At 63.1% G+C, this 23281-nt stretch overlaps 1 protein-coding gene across 6 annotated transcripts in view; it reads left to right on the forward strand.

Moving 5' to 3' along the window:
• The window catches only part of DNAH17 (dynein axonemal heavy chain 17), a 90428-nt gene that overhangs the window by 43926 nt on the left and 23221 nt on the right, over window positions 1-23281 (forward strand). For all 6 annotated transcript variants that reach the window (XM_013054360.2, XM_004748797.3, XM_045085799.1 and 3 more), the window contains 23 exons: window positions 912-1069; window positions 1499-1637; window positions 1741-1968; window positions 2322-2459; window positions 3415-3547; window positions 3633-3760; window positions 4474-4622; window positions 7183-7465; window positions 7555-7728; window positions 7963-8170; window positions 8678-8843; window positions 10470-10572; window positions 11254-11401; window positions 11777-11868; window positions 13108-13269; window positions 13749-13913; window positions 14100-14291; window positions 16858-17124; window positions 18127-18288; window positions 19742-19975; window positions 20889-21053; window positions 22027-22122; window positions 22296-22513. In XM_013054360.2, the coding sequence (XP_012909814.1) occupies window positions 912-1069; window positions 1499-1637; window positions 1741-1968; window positions 2322-2459; window positions 3415-3547; window positions 3633-3760; window positions 4474-4622; window positions 7183-7465; window positions 7555-7728; window positions 7963-8170; window positions 8678-8843; window positions 10470-10572; window positions 11254-11401; window positions 11777-11868; window positions 13108-13269; window positions 13749-13913; window positions 14100-14291; window positions 16858-17124; window positions 18127-18288; window positions 19742-19975; window positions 20889-21053; window positions 22027-22122; window positions 22296-22513 (3908 nt within the window). The remainder of the gene's footprint in view (window positions 1-911; window positions 1070-1498; window positions 1638-1740; window positions 1969-2321; window positions 2460-3414; window positions 3548-3632; window positions 3761-4473; window positions 4623-7182; window positions 7466-7554; window positions 7729-7962; window positions 8171-8677; window positions 8844-10469; window positions 10573-11253; window positions 11402-11776; window positions 11869-13107; window positions 13270-13748; window positions 13914-14099; window positions 14292-16857; window positions 17125-18126; window positions 18289-19741; window positions 19976-20888; window positions 21054-22026; window positions 22123-22295; window positions 22514-23281) is intronic.

Here is a 23281-nt window from a genome sequence, read left to right on the forward strand (position 1 = left end):
GATGCTAGGAGAGCTTCGCACAGAGGGGAGGCAGTGAAGAAGCTATGGGGTATCTCCCCACTCCAGCCACCAGCCCTGCCCCAGGGGAGCCTGGCACCCCTAGGACCCCCGGGGAAAGAGGCCAGGCCCCAGGGCGGGAGCTTGGCTGAGAAGGTGGAGACTCCTTCAAAGTCAGAGGTTGGAGGGTTTTAACCTCGATCATCGGGCGCCCTCCAGTGGTGGCGCGCAGGCTTGCAGGGGTCCAGCAGGAGCAGAGGGTCCCCCGACCACCACCACCCCCACACCCCTGGCTAGTGAGCCCGGAGATTTAGGATTCTGCTAGTGCTGGGTTATCAGACCGTGTGGCACGGGGCTGGCTGCTGAGGAGTGCTCCCAAGGAGTCTGCCTGGGACACCACCCCTCAGGGAGGCCGTCCTGCCACGGGGCTGGGGGAGGGGCTGCGTTCTGCTGGGGGACACGGAAGCCCAGCCCCCATGATGTGCTGCACACTCCGCAGGGCAGCTCTCACCAACCAGCAGGGTCAGGAATTTGGAGCAGACCAGTGGTTGTGGGGGGGGGCGGTCACGGGGAGGGTGGGGGCAGGGGGAGGTGGGTATGACTACAGAACGGGACGTGAGGGGTCCTTGCGGGGCTGGCAGAGACCAGCTCTCAGCTGTGACCCTGCCCCGTGGTCATGCAAGGTGCTCCTGGCAGGGGAACGCCTTGGAGGGGCACACAGGGGCCCAGGAGCATGTCCCCCTGCCTTAGTTCTTGAAACTGTGTGGGAGTCTACATTGTCGCAAAATTTACCTAAAAAGGAAGCAAGAGCGAGTGTCCTCTGCAAACATGTGGCCACAAGCTTCAACGGCCGTGAAGATGGGGCCCGTGGAAGCCGGTCACCCCCACACCAACACTCTGTGTCAACTGTTTAGGTAAAATGTGTCCAAGATGCAATTCGGGCCAAGAAGAAAACGTTCAATTTCCTGGGAGAGATGATCAGCCTCATCCCCACCGTGGGGATTTTCATCACCATGAACCCAGGGTACGCAGGACGCACCGAGCTGCCCGAGAACCTGAAGGCCTTGTTCAGGTGTGTGCGCAGAGGAGGGCAGAGGGGGCCCTAAGCTAGAGCGAGCGGGGAGCGAGGCGGGGAGGCCGGGGGGACGAGGTTCCCGAGTTCAGGGGGTCTAGCGAATGGGGCCTCCCTAGAGCGTGCACAGTGATCTTCGCGCTCTGCCTTCCTGGGGACGGAGGGCCGGTGCCCGTGGAAAGCCGGGTTCAGAGAGGAGTCGGTAGAGCAGGTGTAGGGCCTGGCATCAGCCCAGGCAGAGGGTAGAGGGCACAGGAGGAGCAGGGGAAGGGGAGAGGGGGCAGGGGTGCTGGACGCCCGGCCCCAGGCCCCCGGAATCCTGACTCTGTGGGCGTCCTGGCCCGAGAGGTGAGCGCCCAGCTGACGGGAGGCGGGACGGTGGGAAGAAGTGGGGAGAAGCCTGAGGCAGGCCCCGCTGATCTCCCCCAGGCCCTGCGCCATGGTCGTCCCCGACTTTGAACTGATCTGTGAGATCATGCTGGTGGCCGAGGGCTTCCTGGACGCCCGCCTGCTGGCCAGGAAGTTCATCACGCTCTATACCTTGTGCAAAGAGCTCCTGTCGAAGCAGGTGTGTGTCCGGGGCTGCGGGGTAGTGGGGGAAGGGCCCTCGGGGCGCACCCCGTGGCAGGCGGGCTCCGGCCAGAGCCGTCCCTAACCCAGCCCCTCCCCAGGATCATTACGACTGGGGCTTGCGAGCCATCAAGTCGGTGCTGGTGGTGGCCGGCTCCCTGAAGAGGGGCGACCCCAGCCGGGCCGAGGACCAGGTGCTCATGAGGGCGCTGAGGGACTTCAACATCCCCAAGATCGTGACCGACGACCTGCCTGTGTTCATGGGGCTCATCGGGGATCTTTTCCCTGCCCTGGACGTGCCTCGGAAGCGGGACCTGAATTTTGAAAAGGTAGATGCTGCTGGGCCCTTGGGTCAGATGGGCGCCTCGGTGGGGCAGCCCCGGGCGGGCGGCCGCGTCAGGGAGCTGGTGGTAGTCACACAGCGCGGCTCCCCTGCCGGGAGAAACACCCAGAAGCCACGGACCTCCTTCCAGGCCTGGCAGCACCTCCGTGGGTGCTGGGGGGGTAGGAGGAGCGGGGGGCGGGGGGGGTGCTTCGGGCAAACCCATCCCCCGCGCAGACGCGACACAGCCACGCCGCGGGCCCTTCCCCACAGAGTCTCCCACGAGCACCGCCCCAGCCCCCAGCAGGACCACGGGTCCTTGTGCCCGTGCACAGCGCCCCTCCCGCGTGCCCCTCCCAGATCATCAAGCAGAGCGTCGTGGAGCTCAAGCTGCAGGCAGAGGACAGCTTCGTGCTGAAGGTCGTGCAGCTCGAGGAGCTGCTCCAAGTGCGCCACTCGGTGTTCGTCATCGGGAACGCGGGCAGCGGCAAATCTCAGGCACGGCCCAGGCCCGTCCGCACCCCCACCCTCCCCCACCCTCCCCGAAGGCCCTGTAGCTGCTGGAGCCTCAGCCTCTGTCACCTGCCCGCACCCCGGGAACAGGGCTGGTGAGGAGAAGACCCCCGTCCCAGGAATGTGGCCCTTCTCCTGGGCTCTCCCTCTTCCTCTCCTTCCCCCTGGACAGCAGCGACCTGGCCCTCTACGGCCGGCCCCCCACCTCGCCCTCCTGTCCCCCGCGTCAGCCCCCCAGCCTCCTGTCCCCACCTGTCCCCCCACGCCAGCTCCCCCCCACTGTCACCAGTCCCCTGCCATTACCTGGGCGTGAGGAGAAGCAGGGTGGGGGGGCCACTACTCCTGGGAGCTGCGACATCGGCAGATTCTAAGGCAGCGGGGGTTGAGCTGGGAGCCCACAGGACGGACACCGTGTCTCATTCAAGATCATTTCTGAAGACTAATAGCACGGGGGTGCTCACAGCACGTAATTTTTTAAAAGGCAGAAACTATATGAACCCAATCTTCTGAAAGGAACTTGTCCGTGTGTCTGTATTCTCGGGTCTGTACACACACGTGTGCGCATGAAACAGTGTCCAGTGTCCTTAGAAACCCGTTCCTCCCACTCGAGGAATCATGGGTCGCTTCCTTCCCTTCAGATTGCCTTTATCACCCAGAAACTACGGCGAATTTTTCCTTATCTTAGCCTGGTCTCAGGGCTCGCAGGGCTCCCTCGTCCACAGGCGGCCGGTTGCCGCGCACTCCCCTCCCCCGGGCACCTGCCTCAGTCCGTCGGGGGCTCCAAACTCACCTGAGTGTCGGCGATGCAGAGAGACCCAGAGCAGGGCTTCTGTTCAGGCCGTGTACCGTCCTCGGGAACCGGGGATGCAGCCTCCCCGGGTGTGGGCGTGGGAGCTGTGGCCTCCGAGCCCCAGGTGACCCAACGCACCCCCACGCCCAGGTCCTCAAGTCTCTTAACAAGACCTATCAGAACATGAAGAGGAAGCCGGTGGCCGTGGACCTGGACCCCAAGGCTGTCACCTGCGACGAGCTGTTCGGCATCATCAACCCGGCCACCAGGGAGTGGAAAGACGGTGACGGGGCTGTGGCCGGGTGGGCTGAGTGAGGGCGGGTCCCCAGCAGGTGTCCCAGGCTCACACCAGCCCTGCTCACTCACAGGCCTTTTCTCCACCATAATGCGGGACCTGGCCAACATCAGCCACGACGGCCCCAAGTGGATTGTCCTGGACGGGGACATAGACCCGATGTGGATTGAGTCTCTCAACACCGTCATGGACGACAACAAGGTTCGAGGGGCTCCTGGACTCCAGAGCTGAGCCCCAAAGCCGCAGCGATGGTCTGGGGGCCCAGGATAGGGCAGGGGCTCATGGGAAGGGCTCATGGGAAGGGCTGCACATCCCACCCACTACACGCGAGGGACAGAACCTGCCCGAGACTGGAATCGGAAGGGTGAGGGTCTGCCTGGAACCCCGCATAGGTCATCGACGAGGGAAAGTTCCCCATCACCGGACGTGTTCCTCGTGGGACACAGTTCCCCGTGCATCCCGTCTGAGATGTGTTGGGGAGCAGCGTGGGGGAGGGGCGCAGATACGGAGAGCACTCTCGCTTAATTGGCCTGTGACATGATGCGGCAGGACATCTCAGACCTTGGAAGGCAGAAGGATCTAGAAGCAGCTTGAGGAAGTGATTCTCAGTTGGCTGGAAGAGGGAGCTCAGGATTCCCCACGAGGGGCGGGACGGTGGTTTCAGAAAGCAAACGAGATCCCAGTGACGTCCGACACGGCGCCCACCCCCGGGAGTGGTGTCCTGGGGTGGGCGGGGGCGGCTGAGGGACTGGGGTCAGGGGTGTCTGGGGAAGGCCGGCGGGGGGGCTGGTTGGTGGCGGGCACAGGGGCCCGGGTCCCGGCCTTCCGCCTCATCCATCGGAGATGTCCATGTGACGACCCATCCGGACGACGCAGGTCCGCCCCGGGAACCCACGGGCTGCCTCCCTTCCCAGGTCCTCACGCTGGCCAGCAACGAGCGGATCCCCCTGAACCGCACCATGAGGCTGGTGTTCGAGATCAGCCACCTGAGGACGGCCACCCCCGCCACCGTCTCCAGAGCCGGCATTCTTTACATCAACCCCGCAGATCTGGGCTGGAACCCGTGAGTGGGGTTGTCGTCTGCCCGTTCCAAACCGGCGGAGGAGGACGGGGCTGGGGGCATTTCGGAGTCACCCGTGCGGGCTTGCGCTGCGGCCCGGGGAACACCGCACGGCGGCCCCCGCGCATCGGGTGCCGGCAGCCAGAGGGTGTGAGACAAGCCAGGGGACTGTGCGGCGTGAGGCACGGAGGCGACCGCGTGGCACCGCGCGCTGGGAGCCTGGGGTGGGCGGGGGCGGTCCGGGTCCAAGAGGAGGCGGAGTTCGGGCGGACACCTGGCGGGAAAGGGGGTTTTCCAGGAGGACGAAGACTGCGGAGAGTCTGCCAGGCGAGAACCAGCCTGAACGGGGTCGGGGGCACGGGGCGGCGGGTGCGGGGGGGCGAGAGCGGGAGGTCGCGGGGTCCAGGCAGCCGTGAGGTGTTCGTGGACGGAGCGCGAAGCCTGACGATGCTGTTGGTGGGAAGGGGCGGGCGCGGACCGGCCGGCGGGGCTGCACAGGGACCCTTTCCGGTGTGAAGAGGACAGTGGCCCGTGCTGGACCATGGGCAGCCCCTGGGGGCAGAGGGGAAGGGAAGGGGTGAGAAGTGTTTGAATCTTAAGAAACTGAAGATGTGGCATTGATTCTGGGGGCCCGACGCCGACAGTCTGTAGGCAGGACTGGTTCCTCCCAGAGGCCCCGAGGGAGAGCGTGTCCCGGGCCACCCCTGGCTTCTGGGGGCCCCCCCGATCCTTGCATCCGTCTCTGCACGGCCACTTTCCTGTCTCTCGAGGTTTTCCCTCTTCTTTTCCCTCTTCCCGTCTTCTTGAAGGGACAGTCGTCAGACTGGGGCCACCCTAATGTGGGACAGTCTCCTTCCGAGATCCTGACCTTGACTACATCTGTCTGCAAAGACCCTTTTCCAAACCAGGTTACGTCTCCCGGTCTCGGTGGGCCTGTCCTTTGGGAGCCGCCGTTCTGCCCGCGACCCCACACGTGAGGGTTCTCGGAGTGCACAGGCGAGGCAGGAGCTGCGGACACAGGGAGGGAGGCGGGTTCCCAGGGGGCCGGAAGGAGAGAGCGCGGAGGGAAGCCTTGCCCCGGGAGCAGCTCTTGGGGACCCCAGGGGAAGAAGCGAGCAGGCCTTTGGGGACGAGGAGGAGAGAAGTGGAGAGGGTAGGGATCGGCCCGGGGCCCCCGGGAGAAAGGCAGCTCCCCCAGGGGCGGCCGTGACTGGAGGCCTGGAGACTGCGGGGCATATCCCAGAGCGGGAAGTGAAGCGAGGCTGCCTCTGGGGGCCGGGCAGGAGCCAGGCCGGCTGGGCCTCCCACGCGCGCGTGTCTCCCTGGGCCTGCACTTCCCGTCCGAGCCGGCGTGCCCACCTGCACGCGCGGAGGACTCTAACCAGGGCAACGTCTCTCACTCGACATGACATGAACACCTTCAGGCAGGAGGGCGAATGCGGCGGCGGCGTGCGCACAGACTCGCGGCCAGGCTCCGTTCTGGAGACCCGCCGTCTCCGGAGTCGGGTCCTAACTGTCCGGCATGGGGTTACCGCGCCTTGCCTGCGGACGCGAGCTGGGGAGGGGATGGCCCTGTGACTGGAGACCGTGCTGGGAGCGACACGGCAGAGCTTTCAGCTTTGGTTCTCAGTTCTGATCGAGCACGGTTAGGATGGGCCGTCCGAGGCGGGAGCTCGCTCACGGAGAGGCTTGTCCTCGGGGCCGCGGCTGCCGACCCCAGCTTCCTGCTTCTGCTCGGGCCGTCCTGGAAAAGACACACGAGGCAGCCAGACCCTATTTATGCTTTTAGCAGGCACTCGTGCAGCACTCAGGCTCCCTTCTACGGGCTTTTAAAATATCAGCCCAGGTGGTGCTTTGAAACGGGGGTCACTGTTGTCTTTCGCACTTATAGATGACGTGTTGAGTAACTCGCCCAAGCCACTGTTGGCCACAGTGGAGTGACTCAGGCCCAGGCAGCAGGCCTCAGAGTCTGCGATCTCACCCTTATGGTGGGCCCCTTCTGGGGAGCCCACTCCAGAGGCAGGTGGGCGCCAGAGAGTGTGACGTGGTTGCTCACAGACTGTCTATTGCATTAGTTTGGGCTCTCCCAATATGGCAAATTCAACTCAAACTAAAGAGAGAAAAAAAAAAAAAAAAGAATTGGCTCAGTTCACCAAGACAGCTTCAGGCATGGCTGAATCCAGGAATTCAGATGATGTAATGAGATCCCTGTTCCTCTCCCTTTCTCTCCCTTCCTTCCCCTTCCCACCCAGATGATGTCATGAGATCTTTTACTTCCCCTATGTTCAGCTCTGCTCTCAGTATTGACTTTATTTGGGGAAGAAAAGGTGGTTCCCAGTTGTTCTAAGCTTACAGCAGCCCCATAGCTAGAATGTCAGAAAAAGAGCCCATCCTCCCCAGCCCCACACACTTGTCAGGCTCTCATAAGCTCTATGTCTGGCCCCATCACAAGGCAGGCACGCCAGAAGCACATAGAGACACCAGGGCTGTTCAGCCAGGGGAGGGAGGCCAGGCAGACCCAACAGGGTGGTCCCAACACCCAGTGCCTCCCCGTCTGCCCCAGGGTGGTGAGCAGCTGGATCGAGAGGCGCAAGGTGCAGTCGGAGAAGGCCAACCTGATGATCCTCTTCGACAAGTACCTGCCCACGTGCCTGGACAAGCTGCGGCTCGGGTTCAAGAAGATCACGCCCATTCCCGAGATCACGGTCACCCAGATGATCCTGTACCTGCTCGAGTGCCTCCTCACGGAGAAGAACACACCGCCCGACTCCCCCAAGGAGCTGTACGAGCTCTACTTCGTGTTTGCCTGCTTCTGGGCGTTTGGGGGGGCCATGTTCCAGGACCAGGTGAGCAGCCGACCACGCAGGAGCCCGCCGCCCGCGAGAGGTCCCGGCCGCCCCGAGCTGGGCCCTGTTTGGTTCTCGTTCTTCGACAGCTTGTGGATTATCGGGTCGAGTTCAGCAAATGGTGGGTCAACGAATTCAAAACAATCAAGCTCCCCTCGCAGGGGACAATCTTCGACTACTACATCGATCCGGACACGAAAAAGTTCCTGCCGTGGACAGACAAGGTGCCTGCCTTTGAGCTGGACCCGGACGTCCCTCTGCAGGTAACTTGTCCCGGACAGGTGACAGTTGACGGACGACTTCGGGGCAGGACTCCTGCTTCGTGACGGGCGACCCCACGCAAACGCTTCCACAGTGGGACCTCCCGCGTAAACCGGAGACGCAACAAACCGGTCGGGTCCCTCAATGAGTTGGAAGGGGGACATCGGAGGCACGGTGTGTCTGAGGCTCACGGCTCCTCCTTCCCCTGCGGTCCTCCCGCCCCCCCACCCCGCCAGGCCTCTCTGGTGCACACCACAGAGACCATCCGAATCCGCTACTTCATGGACCTGCTCATGGAGAAGTCGTGGCCGTTGATGCTGGTGGGGAACGCAGGCACCGGCAAGTCCGTGCTGATGGGGGACAAGCTGGACAGCCTCAACACCGACGACTACCTGGTGCAGGCCGTGCCCTTCAACTTCTACACCACCTCCGCCATGCTGCAGGGTGGGTGCGCGGCCGGAGCAGGGGTGCAGGGTGGGGGGCAAGGCCCACGGTGGGCCCCTACAGCCCAGCCTGGTCACCCCCAATCACGCTCATCCCACGTGGCTGACCCCTGGCCTCCACATTCCCCATGACTCCTCCTCACCAAAGACAGGGACTGGCCGGGGTCCTCTTCCCTCGTCACAGCCCCTCCGCTGGCCACAAGCCATAGAGTAGGGGGAGTAGGAGCTCCGGGGCAGATCCCACAGGAGCCTCTGGCACAACTGGTCTGGTGTGGCCCCGAGGTTGTCCAGCTGGAAGGTTCCTGCGGCCTGGGCCTTGGCCCCTCCACGCCCACAGCTCCTTTGCTCCTGGGGGTGATGGAAGTCAAGGGTCCACCCCCCCCCCGGTGCCCCCTCCAGGGCCACTCCCTCGGCCACGGCCTGCAGTGCTGGGCACCCTGGGCCCAACAGGACCTCCCAACAGGATGTAGCAGGGAAACAGTGATAGCCAATCGGATCCTTTCTCTAGGGGTTCTTGAGAAGCCCCTGGAGAAGAAATCCGGGAGGAACTACGGCCCCCCAGGCACCAAGAAGCTGATCTACTTCATCGACGACATGAACATGCCCGAGGTCGACAAGTACGGGACGGTGGCCCCCCACACACTCATTCGGCAGCACATGGACCACGGGCACTGGTGAGTGGGTGGGGAGGGGGCCCGGGCAGGGAGCAGGACCACGACACAGATGACGGGGGCGGGGGCCACTCAGGGCTGGAGGGTGTATCAGGTCTCCACTTCACCCATCAGCTAGGCCCCGGGCTGGCAGCCGTGGCCGAGGGCACCCACAGAGGAGGACAGACAGGTCCCTCCCCATCAAGGGTCCATCTGGCAGAGGAGACAAAGAGGTGCAGTCAGACAGGCAGGGGGAGCTCTGAGGGAGCCCCCCAGCATGGGCCCAGAGCAGTCCCCCGGCGGGGACAGAGACTGGCCTGGGGAGGCCGCCCTGCTCCCAAGAGCTCGAGACAACGTCAGGACTGGCCGTGGGAGGGACTTTGGAGGGACAGCATCCCGGGCAGAGCAGATGCCACACACAGAGGCCCAGGGGAGGAAGCATGGCCCGAGGAGGACCCAGCGTGGCTGGAGTGTGGAGCCAGAGAGAGAAGACGCTCGGGGCAGCTGCAGCCAGACCTCAAGACTCGTGCTGGCCCAGAAGCCTTCTCCTGCGGGTAGCCGAGAGCCACGCATGGCCTGTTTACAGCTGCAGTTTGGAAAGACCAGAACAACATTCGGTTTGGTTAACCTACATGTGCCTTGACGCAACGGTCCCCTAATGACCTGGTCAGTGGCCCAGGTCAAACCTGGGGGTCTGGGGACCGAAGGAACCCAAGAACTCCCATTGGAAATGAGACCCCGGAGGCATGAAGCCCACCCCTTTGCTGCCAAGAACTAGAGCCAGAGAGCGGTTCACAGGGTCAAGGTCACCTGCACCCGTCACTTGCCACACAGAGCTCAGGGGCAGTCGGATGCGGGGAAGGTCAGCAGCGAGGCAGGGACAGGGATGTGGGGGCAGGGTGTCAAGGGCCACTCCCAGGGCGTGTGACCGAGCCAGACGAGCGGTCCCAACCCAGGCAGGCACTGAACGTGGCGTGGGATGACACCGCTCGAAGACCATGTCCCCCAAGGCTCGGGACAGCCCAGCCACTGAGGCCCCTCACACACACGCTCACAGAGGAACGGGGAAGAGGACTTGCCGTGTCTGAGACGGACGGCGGGTCGGCGTCCAGAGTGTGCAAGGAATTCCTAGGAGCGGACAAGAACAGGCAACAGCTCCCAACGGAAGAAAACACACAACGCGGGGAACCCCCGTGGGTCAGAAGTGCAGGGAAAAGGCTTGATGATCTTGAAATGCCTCTGAGTCCCTGCACGCGCCATCAAGGAGATACCCCGCCTGCGCGATGATCCCGGCTGCCCAGGACGTAAGGACAACGGGGCAGACATCTGCTGAGCACCGGCCCTATTCAGGGGTCCTAAGTGTGTCTCGGTGCATTAGCTCGGTTGCTCCTCACCATGACCCAGGGGCCTGGGGTGGGGCCGCCTTGCCTGGGGTCCCCCTGCACAGCTGCGGAGCTGGGATCCGACCTCATGCCTGCACCCTGAGCCACTACGACGCCTCCCATTTCAAACTTTTCTTGAGACCGTGAAGCAAAATTGGCCGTTGCACCTCTAAGCGATGTGCCAGAAATGACCGGGGGCGGGCGGGGGCGCCCGGGGAGGGCTCCCCCAGGCCGGCGGCTCGACGCGGCTCCCGCCTCCCCCGCGCAGGTACGACAGGCAGAAGCTGACGCTGAAGGACATCCACAACTGCCAGTACGTGGCCTGCATGAACCCCACCTCCGGCTCCTTCACCATCGATCCCAGGCTCCAGGTAGGCAGGGGTCACGCTGGTTAGCCGGCCACTCTGGGCTGGAGGTACACTTTGGCACAAGAAAATAGAAGCACTGATTCGGGGCGCTGTCAGGGCTGCGGGCCGACGCTCTCCGGAGAGCCCCCTCCCCTTGTGGCAGGCGTGCGCAGGAGGCTCCCCGGGGCAGCGAGACAGGAGCCAGCCCGCCCCCTGCCGGACCCCACAGGGCTGCCCGAGTTCGCAAGTGCAAGACCAGGCGTCCTGTCAACTGTGAATTTCAGACCAACAACAAGCACTCAGCCGGGATAAGCCATCCGGTGCGGTGTCCGGGACACCCCGGTCCTGAAAACAATGACTTGTTGTGCTTCTGAAACTCAGAATTCACAGGATATCCTGTGTCGCCTCTGCGACCCCACCCCGGCAGGACCTCCCTGCTAAAGTATCAAGCAGACGGGGACCGAGAATAGAACACCAGGCCTGGGCCCTGAGACACCCTCGCCTCCGCCAGAACGTGGCCGGAGAGCGTGCTGCGTGGATCTGGCGGTTTGGGACACGATTGATATTTGATGGGGTTTTAGCACAAGGAGGGCACCTGTCCGTTCTGACCACGTCCACACACCCCTGGGGGCCCCCGAGAAGGCAGCCCCAGCCACAAGCTAGACCCCGCAGGCAGCCTGATGGGGCTTGTCTTGTTCTGGGCAGCGCCACTTCTGCGTGTTTGCCGTGAGCTTCCCGGGCCAGGAGGCCCTCACCACCATCTACAGCACAATCCTGGCCCAGCACCTGGCCTTCCGCTCGGTCCCCATGGCCGTTCAGAGGATGAGCAGCCAGCTGGTGGCCTCGGCCCTGGGTAAGCTGGCCAGCCGCAGCCCCCTGTCTGCGGACACAGCCGGCGGCTCTGCGGGCCCCGTGGCTTCTTCACACACTCCCCCGGCCGATATTTTATTCATACTTTCAAATCAATACTTTTAAACGAGGCTGTGTTTCAGCAGGAGATCTTGTGAAATCTGACTGCTTGAGGAGAAGGCAGGGGTAGGAAATTCAGCACTCCAACAGGAGTTACACGTCAGCAGAGCAGCAAACCTCCCCCCGAGTCAGCGCAGATCTATTCCTCGAGTTGTCACTATTCCGTAGTACATTTGCTCTAGAGACCGTACCCCAAGCTCTGTACTTCCTGAGGCCATTCAGAGCACCTAAGAATCGACGTATCTCTTTCCTGTAACAGCCCTGCACCAGAAAGTCACGGCAACATTCCTTCCCACGGCCATTAAGTTTCACTATGTCTTCAACCTCAGGGATCTCTCCAATATTTTCCAGGTACGGCTCTTAGAGCCCTGTTTTGGCCACATCCCTGATCCAAGGGGCTCTCTTCCTCCACTGCTCTGGGGAGGGAAAGCAAAGTGATGTGTGGACTGATGACATCACCATAGTAGTGACAGCGGTGATGGCTGTGATGATGACGACAGTGATGGTGGTGACGGTGACAGTGGTGGCCGCGATGATGGTGGTGATGGTGACGGTGGTGCTGGCTTTGATGGTGATGGTGGTGGTGGTGATGATGGTGGTGGTGGTGGTAGTGGTGGTGATGGTGATGGTGGTGCTGGCTTTGGTGGTGATGGTGGTGATAATGGTGGTGATGATGGTGGTGATGGTGGTCGTGGTGGTGGTGGTGGTGATGGTGATGGTGGTGCTGGCTTTGGTGGTGATGGTGGTGATGGTGGTGGTGATGGTGGTGGTATTGGTGGTGATGGTGATGGTGATGGTGGTGCTGGCTTTGGTGGTGGTGGTGATGGTAGTGATGGTGGTGGTGGTGACAGCAATGATGTTTTCTCTTACTGTTTAGTCTGAGCCAGGCACCAGGTTTGGCCACTTATACACCCATATTCTCCTCCAAAATACATGTCACATGCTCCTACACCCCCATGTTACAGAAGGGGGGTCTAAGACTCCAGGAGGTTAAGGCATGCTCACCTCAAATGTCAGGCCGGCTAGAGGCCCCTCCTCATCCCTTTGCTGCCTGACTGCCCCGGTTTATGTCAACCGCAGCCCACGTCCCAGTGCATAACTACCCTTGCCTGCTTGCATTTCCCACTAGAATCTCGGCTCCATGAAGGCAGGGCCTCCCTTGTTGCTGTGAGCCCAGAGTCCCAGAGAGGGCCTGGAAAATGGCAGAGCCTCCATAAGAACGCACTGAATGTGTCCGGGGCACTTGCTCAGTAAAGGCTGAGCCAGGACTGGACATGGGCAGGCTGGCTGCGGAGCCCCAACTGGGAACCCACTGGGTCTGGCTTCCCGCCGTGGTCACACTCCCTTGCCCCTTGTCTACTATCCCTCCTCTTAGAGAAGGAATCCCCTGGTTCTGTCTCATGAGAACCCCCTCCCCCACACCCCTCCGCACGACACACCCTCCAGCCTCCAGGATGTGCATGGGCTTGGCCAGCGGTGGCTTCCTTGGCTTGACAGATCGCTGTCTGGGCAAGCGGCCACCCTCTTGAACAGCCCTTGGCTGGCCTTCGTAGCGCAGCTAAGGTCGCTGACCACCTGTGTCTGGGACAGGGAATCTTGTTTTCCACCCTGGAGATCCTGAGAACACCGCTCGACCTGGTCCGCCTCTGGCTGCATGAAGCTGAGCGAGTGTACGGAGACAAAATGGTTGACGAGAAAGACCAGGAAACACTGCGCAGGGTCACCATCGCGTCCACCAAGAAGTTCTTTGATGTGAGTCAAGCCACCAAGTCCCTCTGATGAGCCCAGAGAGGCTCCCAGAGGACAGAGTACCTGGGGTCAACGAGAAGGCCAGTCCTCTTGGAAGGGCCCCCACAGGAGGATGGGGAGGTCCACACTGGGTCCCAAGAAATGACTGTCACGTGAGTGTAGGTCTGAGGGAGCAAGGACTGACTCCTCCGTAGGTGAGGCTGTGATGGCCTCCATCTGTCCATTTGGGGTAGAGAAAGAGCTGGCTGGGTCCGTGTGCTCTGCTGGTGTGTTCCGGGCTCTCTTGGCAGATTCTTATCTTCCTCCTGATGCGATGGGCACTCCTGATGCCTGGGACTGCGGGTAGCAGAGCCCGACCTCCAGTGGCTTGGGCCCATGAAGACTTGCCCCGGCATCCTGAGCCCAAAGTGCACCAGGGCTGCCACTAACGACCTGCGTGCCCGTGGTGGCCAGCAACAGGTGCGCCTCCCGCTTATCTCTAGGATCTTGGCGACGAGCTCCTTTTTGCCAAACCAAATCTCTTCTGCCACTTTTCTCACGGGATCGGGGAGCCCAAATACCTGCCGGTAACCAATGTGGCTCATCTGAACAAGCTCCTGGTAGAGGTCCTGGACAGTTACAACGAAGTCAACGCAGCCATGAACTTGGTGAGTAGTGCTGAGCGGACAGCCCCGGCGACGGGCCGGGGGGGGACCCGGGTCTCCCGTCCTGTCTCATTAGGAGCACCTTCCTGGCGCTCTGGGGCCGCGTGACTCGCCGCCAGCACGGCCCCGGGCTGGGAGGAGGGTCTGTGCCGCGGGAGGGCAGCCGAGGCTTCTCTCCGGCCCCCGCAGGTGCTGTTCGAAGACGCGGTGGCTCACATCTGCCGGATCAACCGTATCCTGGAGCTGCCCCGCGGGAACGCCCTGCTGGTGGGCGTGGGCGGCAGCGGCAAGCAGAGCCTCTCGCGCCTGGCCGCCTACATCAGCGCGCTGGAGGTCTTCCAGATCACCCTCAAGAAGGGCTACGGGATCCCAGACCTCAAGGTGAGCCGCGGCTTTCGACAAGCTGCCCTTGGCTGGGGGGCGGGGAGGGGCGCAGAAATCTCACCACTCGCGCCACCCGCGCACAGAAAGTGCACATCACTGCGGGGTCCTCATACAAAAGAAGGGCCAGGACACACGTTGGCCGGTGCCCACGCCCAGGTGGCAAAGGTGAGGGGACACGTGGTGTCCGTTCCTGCTGGGCGCGAGTCTGCGGAGGCAGCCCGGACGAAAGTGAAGGCCCCGGTTCCCGTCCCCGGTTCCTGGGCGGTCCTGTGCCATGCCCCATTGGCCAGATTAAGTAATTCAGGGCTGTTACTGGGTCTCTAACCACAAACTTGGATTCGGGAAGGCTGCTTTTTGAATTAATAAGTAAACATTAGCGTAAACAGGTCTCCCGTCCCCAAGGTATGCCGCCAAGGCTTTTTATTGATTTTTTTTTCCCCGAAAATTTGCTCTGTCAGGGAACTGTGTGCTTGTCAAACATGACTAGCCCAGAACAAATCACCTTAGCGTTTCAGATTGGAGCAGGTATTGATTCGACCCCATTCCAGGGGCCCGTCTCTCTGCATCAGGGCCCGGGCCACTGCCGCGGGCCAGGACGGTGCCAGAGTCGGCAGGACCGTCCCCATCGTGGGCGGGCAGGTTCGGCGGGGTGATCTGGAGTCCACTAGAGCACAGCTTCCCGGGTCCTCTGCAGAGGAGGTGGTCTGCTGGCGGAGATCCCGGGAAGTACAGTAGGGATGACAGCCTGCCGGCAACCCAGGTGGGCTGGGCCGGGGACCACAGCCTCCAGACCAGCATCTGTCTCTGGGTGTCATTGTGCCCAGAAGATTCTGCTCTTCCTAACACAGGACTAGCCAATGCGTTTTTTAAGTCCCTGCCTTAAGGGACTTAAGCCTCGCTACGTGGGGGCTCTCTCTCCCAGACGCTGCCTCCTGGCCGGGATAGGCCCGCTTGGCCGACCAGCATCATTCCTGCTGGTATCCCGAAGGCACTCAAGGCCAACCAGGATCCTTACACCTGGGCTGTGTCATCTCACGGGGTTTTCTCGGCTGGGAAGTTTCTCGTCTACTAACCAGATGGTGTTGGGCTACTGTTAAGACTGCGTCTGGCCCTATGCTCTGTCCCTGAGCAGATGCTGTTCCCGGCTCGTCCCTCTAGGGCCGGTGGTGAGCATTGTTGAGTCTGAGTGGTGTTATTCTGCTCATAGAAGAGCACGCCGAGGCCTGACCTCAGTACCCCACGGAGCCGTTTTGTGCTAACGGTTCCCTGTCCTTGACGGAGCAGCGGGTGTGGGCTCGGAAGGAAGGAGGGAGGCAGGGTGGGCCAGCGGGCCTTGCCCCGCGCTGTCCGGGGCGTGACCTTGGTATCCTGTCCACCGCACGCGCTGTGGGTGCCCACTGCAGGTTAGGGATGTGGCAGGAAGGGGTCAGGAACCGCCCTCGAGGGACCCTGCGAGCCACGGTGAACATCCGGGACTTGGTCCCCAGGAAACGAGGGGCCGTCACGTGGTTGAGCAGAGAGGACCAGGACCTGGGAGATCCCAGAACCAAGTGGAGGGCGGTTTGAGGACCAGTAGGGAGAAGTGGAAAAACCCAGTGAGCCCATGAAGGCTGGGACAGCAGAGTATAGTGAGGGGGTGGGAGAGGCTGGAGTCCAGGGGTGGCGGGAGGGCTCTGCCTGCGCAGGAGGGAGTGGGAGGCGGGCTTGGCTGGGGGCCCTGCACCCTGCACTTTCCCCCTTCTAATAAGCAGCTCTGGGGACCTCCTGGCCAGAAACAGGAGCTCGTGCCCCACCCCCATCACTGCCAACCCCAGACATGCCCAGATGCCGGCGACCCCTGACCTCTTCCTTCTCAAGCAGGTGCTATGGGGAGTGGGGACCGGCAGGGTGGCGTCCCCTCCCACCCCGCCCGGCAGGAAACGAGGATGGGACAGAACCGCGCTGGGGGCCGAGGGCCGCCGGGTCACAAGCGCCAGGAGGAATGCGGGTCACGAACACGGCTCCGCATACGGGGGTGTCTAAGGAGTCGTGGGGGGGGAGGAAGGAAGGACATGTTGGGGGGTTGGGAGGCACTGGGAGGGGGGAGGTAGAGACACCGGACGGCCCACAGCCTAGGAAGGTGGGACTCCGGGGCTGGGCAAGGGGAAAACAAACACGGCCCACGGGGCTTACGGAAAACCAGACTTCCCGGAGAGCACGTCGTCAAGCCCCGCGTAGGTTCTGCGTGCAAACCTGCGAGCGGCTTGTGTGCGCGGGTGGGTCCTGTGTGCGTGCGTGCGTCCTGCAGAACAGCCACCCTCCGAGCCGCTGTGTGCGCACTTCTCTTTTTCCCTTCCTGCTGCTCTCCTTCATGTACCCCGTATCCTCCCGCACGACCGCGCAACCGTCCATGAGCTGCTGCTTTCAATCCTACTAGGGACAGGATAGGCCTCGCGTAGGGACTGCTCGGAGCAGAGACCTCCTTTAGGATCTCCGAGGTTTTGTGGGTCTTTCCTTCTTTCTTGGTGGTGAAACGGACCTGACGCACGACTTACCGCTGTGACCGTGTCCTGCTTGGGTCCAGGTCGACCTGAGCGCGCAGTACGTGAAGTCGGCGGTGAAGAACGTCCCCTCCGTGTTCCTGATGACAGACTCGCAGGTGGCCGAGGAGCAGTTCCTGGTGCTGATCAATGACCTGCTGGCCTCGGGGGAGATCCCGGGGCTGTTCGTGGAGGACGAGGTGGAGAACATCATCTCCTCCATGCGGCCGCAGGTGAAGGCCCTCGGCATGACCGACACGCGGGAGACGTGCTGGAAATTCTTCATCGAGAAAGTGCGCAAGCAGCTTAAGGTAAGAGTCCCCGTCCTCACGGCGTCCGGGGACCGTCCCCGGGCCCAGCGCGGGGCTCGCATCCATCCTCCAGCCCGTGGGCTGTCCGAAGTGTTTGTACACGCACGCCCCGCACACACGAGGTTGAGTAGGTGAGCAGGCACACCTTCTCAGGGAAACTGGGTCCACCTACCCCTTCAGGCACCCCACCAGTACCCCCATCAGACTGAGGGCACTCTGGGTCCTTTTCTCCCTTCTCGTCAGGGTCCGGTAGGTGCAGCTGCCCCCGACCGATGGTGCTGCTCCTGGGAGGGTCCACCCCCCATAGCTCTTCTAGAACCTGCTGGCTACCATCACTCCGGCTCGATGCAAACAAAGCAGGTTTCCTCTCCAGCTCCCCCGTCTGGGTTACGCAGTCCCACTGGTGGCTACGGTTCGGGGGCTGAAGGAGACCCTGATGGGTGCGCCATGTGCCCGGCTCCTCCTCCGGGGCCTGGCCCTTCGTCCGCGGAACGGCCGCCTGCAGCAAGCCAGCTTCGCCACCCGGGAAGAAGGGGCTGCAGGACACGGAGGGGCTCGTGTGGCCGAGGCTATTACCTGGCCGGCACAAAGGGCTGCCTGGGCCCATGTGCCCTCAGCACTGTCTGCAGCTGGGGCCCCAGGGAGTGAGTCCCAGGCTGTCTGGGGATGAGTCCCCATCTTGGGGGCCTGGAGGAGGCTCTGTGTCCCGGGGAACTGGCCCTGCTGAGGGGACGGTACCCCTCCCTGTCCTCGGGCCTCATCTGCCCACTCTGCCCCCCCCCCCGCCGCCTCTCTCTCCGCCCGCTGCGGGGCCCATGTCAGAAGGCTTGGCGCCCCCTGCACTCCCCCGTGCCTCGCGAGGGCCGTGGAGTCAGTGGAACATTCACCGGCTGTGACGGAAACCCAGAGCAGGACGCGCTCCGGAGGGAGCTCCCTGCCCCAGGGAGCCTGGCCCCCAGCATCCCCGTCCCCATGAGCGGCTCCTCTGCACCCCGTCTCCAGGTGATCCTGTGTTTCTCCCCCGTGGGCTCCGTCCTGCGCGTGCGGGCAAGGAAATTCCCTGCCGTCGTCAACTGCACGGCCATCAACTGGTTCCACGAGTGGCCGGAAGACGCCCTGGTGTCCGTGAGCGCGCGCTTCCTCAACGAGACCGAGGGCATTCAGGTGAGTCACTCTGCCGGCGGCCTCCGTGCTCAGTGCTGGGGTTCCCCAGGGGAGGGGAGGGCAGGGGACGGAGGGTCTGCAGGACCCCACCCCCTCTGCCTCCGGGGCCCAGGGGAAGGTTGAGCCGGCCTGGTGCAAAATTTAAGAGGGGGAGGGGCAGCTGTGACCTCGGGAACCAAGACCAGTGATGTCTGAATGCAATACTGAAAAATCACAGCTAATGCTGAATAACACCCAGTGAACAAAACTGTGAACAAAGACAAGCTGCTTGGTGTGGGTTTCAGGGCCGGGGACACCCATCTCAACCAGGCGGGTGCCCCGCCCCCACGGCCACTGCCCAGCCCCATCCCGGCCGCGTCAGGAGGGCCGACACCGTGTCCCAACAGACGGAGCACGGCAGGCTTCAAGCACAGCCCCTGATCAGGGCTGCTGGGAGCACCAACGTCCTCCTGCCGCGGGCTCCAACCCGGCTCCGCTCGGGCACCCCCATCCCCTGCGTCCCGCCCGTTACAGGCCGGGACAAGTATGATGGGTACCAGGGGTTTCCTCCGTCGGAAGGTGGTGCCCCCGTTCCCTGCTGGAGCTCATCGCCGGCCTTGAGATGGTCGGTAAACTCTGAGCCAGCCCATGGGACGGACGAGCAGTCCCGCGATACCTCAGACTTGGTTATTGCGTTTTACTGACGGTGAACACATATTGGTTATGAAGTCGGATAAAATAAACCCGAAATGAATGTTTCCCCCTAGTTGTAGAGGAGGGTAAAACCCCGTGCTTGTCATGGCTGCAGTGCCCACGCTCGGGACGGGCCGTTCCTGGGAACACTGCCTTTCCCACGTTTCACCGGGGGCGGGGCGGGGCGTGGGCACAGACGTGGGTGTCCAGCTCCCGAGACAGCGGCCTTCGAAGATCGGGGCATGGCCTCACTGCTGGCACCAGGCAGAGCCACAGGGTCGATGCCCAAGAAGAGGCAGGCGCTGGATGAACACATCCCCAACTCAACTCCAGTGACGGTTGGTGTCACTTGGACGGTTCCTGCGACACAGTCCGTAGGCAGGTGGGGCAGCCCGGATGACCCCGAGCTAGGAAGGAAGCTGCTGAACCCCAGGACGCAGCTCAGGAAACGCTGGGCTGGGTGGCTCGAATGTGCTGTCTGGCCCTGCACTTCCCCAGGGTCGCAAGAGGGTGAGTCAGGGAGAGACGATCACAGGAATAGCGCCTTGTTCCTGTCCCTGGCGCTTAGCCAGGCACGGGCTGGAACACCGTCACCAGCGCCCCGGGCTGCCTCTGCGGGCACTGCTGTCTTGGTTTAGCGAGGTCCCGGCGAGGGAGGGAAACCCCGCCTTGCTGAATCGCGGTGCCCAGCAGCCTCCTCCCCCACACCCCCCCTACCAGCAGGAGTGGGGTCGCTCCCACCAGGGAACAGGGAACCAACGGGCTCGTCTCTCCTTTGTAGCCAGAAGTCAAGGCCTCCATCAGCCTCTTCATGGCCTACGTGCACACGACGGTCAACGAGATGTCCAAGGCGTACCTGGCCACGGAGAGGCGCTACAACTACACCACACCCAAAACCTTCCTGGAGCAGATCAAACTGTACCAGAACCTGCTGGCCAAGAAGAGAACGGAGCTGGTGGCCAGGATCGAGAGGCTGGAGAACGGCCTGATGAAGCTGCAGAGCACCGCGTCCCAGGTAGGGACGGCAGGGGCCCCGCTGGCAGGTCCCAGAACCTCCTCCCAAGGGAGAGAAACCAGACTCCCGCCTTGAAGAAAGTGCCATTCCCAAATCACAGAGAACACGTGGGCCTCACTATAGAAAACGGGTTCACCGCACTTTGGCAATGCTGATGTCATTGTGTTGGGTGCTTTTACGTGGGGGCCCAAGTCCAGGGGGATCTGCCTATCGGGTCAAGAGTGTCCGTGACCACGCGCTCACTCCCAGATGCCTTGCACGCTGTGGTGCCCTGGTGGAAAGGCTTTTGCCACCCAGTTTTCTTCCTGGCTTTAGGAGCTCCTGCGTGTGCAGCCCCGGCCCCATCACCATCCCTGCCCACTGTTGGTGTCCCCAAGGGAGCCTGCAAAACAGCCCCCCCACCCCATGCCCCTGCCCAGGCGTGACCCCGCACAGCTGGGCCTGCCCCGGCTCTGCCCCCAGAGAGACTGAGCCCACGAATCACAGCCAGGCCGGCGTGCCCCTGCCGCAGGCAGCGTGGCAAGGGTCAAGGCCACCCCTGGGGCGTGCAGTGGCGAGGACGGTAGGGGGTGTCCCAGGAAGACGGAGCTTGCAGGGGCCCAGCAGGAGCACTCCCGTCCAGACAGCTCTCGCGGAAAGGAACAGGGAGAAGCCCGGCCAAGCAGGCCGCTGCTTGCCCCCAGATGAACCTTCCAGACACAGTCCTGTTCTGGTGACTGAGGGGCGTCCTTGCGGGAGAAACCATCAAGAATGGGGCGGCAGAGCTCACGCCGTGTCTCCTTACCCGCACTCCCTCCCTCCTGGCACGGCCACAGCCGGCACGGCCCCCGGCCCGAGCTTTCGGCGCCGCCCCACCAGCCTGGGCGCGGCTGCCGGGGCCAACGCCCGCCGTCGCTGGGTGTCCCTCCCCCAGGTGGATGATTTAAAAGCCACGCTGGCGATCCAGGAGGCCGAGCTCAAGCAGAAGAACGAGAACGCGGACAAGCTGATCCACGTGGTGGGCGTGGAAACCGAGAAAGTGAGCAAGGAGAAAGCCATCGCCGACGAGGAGGAGGCCAAGGTGGAGGTCATCAACAAGGTGCGCCGACAAGCCCGGCTGCCAGCGTCGGCGCGGCTCTGCCGGCCCGGCCTCCCCCACTGGGCGCCCGGCACTGCCTCCGGGCCCGGGGCGGTCGGCAGCCGGCCAGCGGCAGGCAGAGGCGGGATCTGAGCCGGGACCCACGTCCACGACCAGACTGTGACCTCTGCGGCCGCACGCAGCTGTTCACATCTGGTGCCCGTCTCTCTCCAACCCCTGCGTCCAGAAGTGCCTCCCCTCGGGGGCTGGGGGGGGGGGGGACTCCAGGGAAGAAGCTGGCCGAGTCCCACACCTTCTGGGCCCGTTCCTGTAGTTGTGCCCCAAACTGTCCTTAGAGTGGGGGCTGGAGGGACCCTTCACACGGTGCTTTGCTGAGACCCTGTCCCTCTGTCCTCCCTCCTCCGAGCACAGCAAGGCCACCATCACCGAAGCTCTTCTTCCTGAGAGAACCAACGGCTCTGTGCATGGGGCTCAGAGGCTCAGAGGGTCCTTCGGGACCCAAGGAGGGCACACACAAAGATGCCCTCACTTCCTACCAGGGAGAGGGGGCTCTACCTCCAAAATGGTCCATTTTCGGACAGATTGCACAGTGAAGGCCTCAGAGCCGATAGCACGTGGCCCCGGGTCTTCCCCCCAATCCCAGAAGCTGGGGCCTGCAAGCCCCAGTTCCCGTTCCAGAATCCCAAGGCTGCGGCCCCGGCAAAGCTTCTTCCAGCCTGAGTGCGGGGGTGGGGCAGGGAGCAGGAAGGCGGGGGGTGGGCCCCGCGCAGGCAGGAAGGGGAGCACGGAGCCCAGCCCTGCTCCGTCACGGGGGTCACCTCCGTGCCTGGGCTTCGGGGGGGCGGGGGGAGGCCGCCCTCCTCTCTCCCACCGATGCTCCATCGCCGCCACCGAGGGCTCCAGTACACGCACACGCACACGTGCACACACTTGCCCACCCTGCGCTGATCTTTCCTGCGTGGCTTCCTTCCAGAATGTCACAGAGAAACAAAAGGCTTGTGAAACAGACCTGGCCAAGGCAGAGCCGGCCCTGCTGGCCGCGCAGGAAGCTCTCGACACTCTGAATAAGGTGAGGACCAGAAAAGAAAGAAACGGGACGGGGTCATGGCGGGGGTGGGGCGGGGGCGGGGGAGAACACCGTGGAGTCCGGGCACGTGGCCGCAGCTTCCCACGGGGGCCAGGGGGCCTGGGGCCTGGCATGCAGGGCTACATCCCCTCTCAGCGGCCACCTGTTGTTTCCAGAACAACCTGACAGAGCTGAAGTCCTTCGGGTCCCCGCCGGACGCCGTGGTCAACGTCACGGCTGCCGTCATGATCCTGACGGCGCCCGGGGGCAAGATCCCCAAGGACAAGAGCTGGAAAGCCGCGAAAATCATGATGGGCAAAGTGGACACCTTCCTGGACTCCCTGAAGAAGTTCGACAAAGAGCACATCCCCGAGGCCTGTCTGAAGGCTTTTAAGTGAGTCCAGGCCGGGCCACGGTGCCGGCTTCAGCTGGCTGCTGGCTCTGCAGGGAGAGTGGGGCATCCAGGTTCTGCACGGTCCCTGGCCCGCACCAGCCTGCGGCCTGTTTCCAAGGGCAGCCGGTGCTCGCCAGGGCAGGCAGGGGAGCAAGATGGGACCCCAGAAATGGCAGGTGGCGGCAGCCTGGGGAGCTCTGACCGCCCCAGAGTCCGGGTGTCCAGGTGAAGCGTGGCCCCAGTTCCCCGGGCACCTCTTTACCCCCCGCATCCCCCACCCGAAGGATCGGGGTGGACAACCCCATCCCCGTAGGGCACATGGGAGCATCCAGCAACCCCACACGCAGCCATTAGGACGCCAGGAGGTGCGGGCCCATAGGCGCACGGGAAAGGCCTCCAAGGCTCCCCGAGGGAAGGGCAGTTGTGCACAGGGGCTCACATGACGCACACACACCCCTGCACACACACAGTGCTGTGGACATACACGTGTGCACACACATGGGCCGTGAGCGCCTGCTGGCCCAGGCTCTGTCGGGCGTGGTTTCTTCTTTCCGTTGCTGTCAAAGTGCGCGCACCGCGTCCGGAGGGACTCGGGCGGCCGGTCGGTGGGCGGGGCTGCTGCGGGGTGGACATGGGACAAGACTAGACAAACCCGAGGCCTCCCGCCGAGAGGCCACCTGGCTGGGTGGGTCTCTGCGCAGCTGAAATGGTACCGCGTGTACACCGTGACTGTCGGGCCGGCGTCTGGCTGACCTGGGGGACGAGAAC

This window comes from Mustela putorius, unplaced genomic scaffold (genome assembly GCF_011764305.1).
Source record: "Mustela putorius furo isolate JIRA1106 unplaced genomic scaffold, ASM1176430v1.1 tig00000873_pilon_pilon_pilon, whole genome shotgun sequence".
Taxonomy (NCBI): Eukaryota; Metazoa; Chordata; class Mammalia; order Carnivora; family Mustelidae; genus Mustela; species Mustela putorius.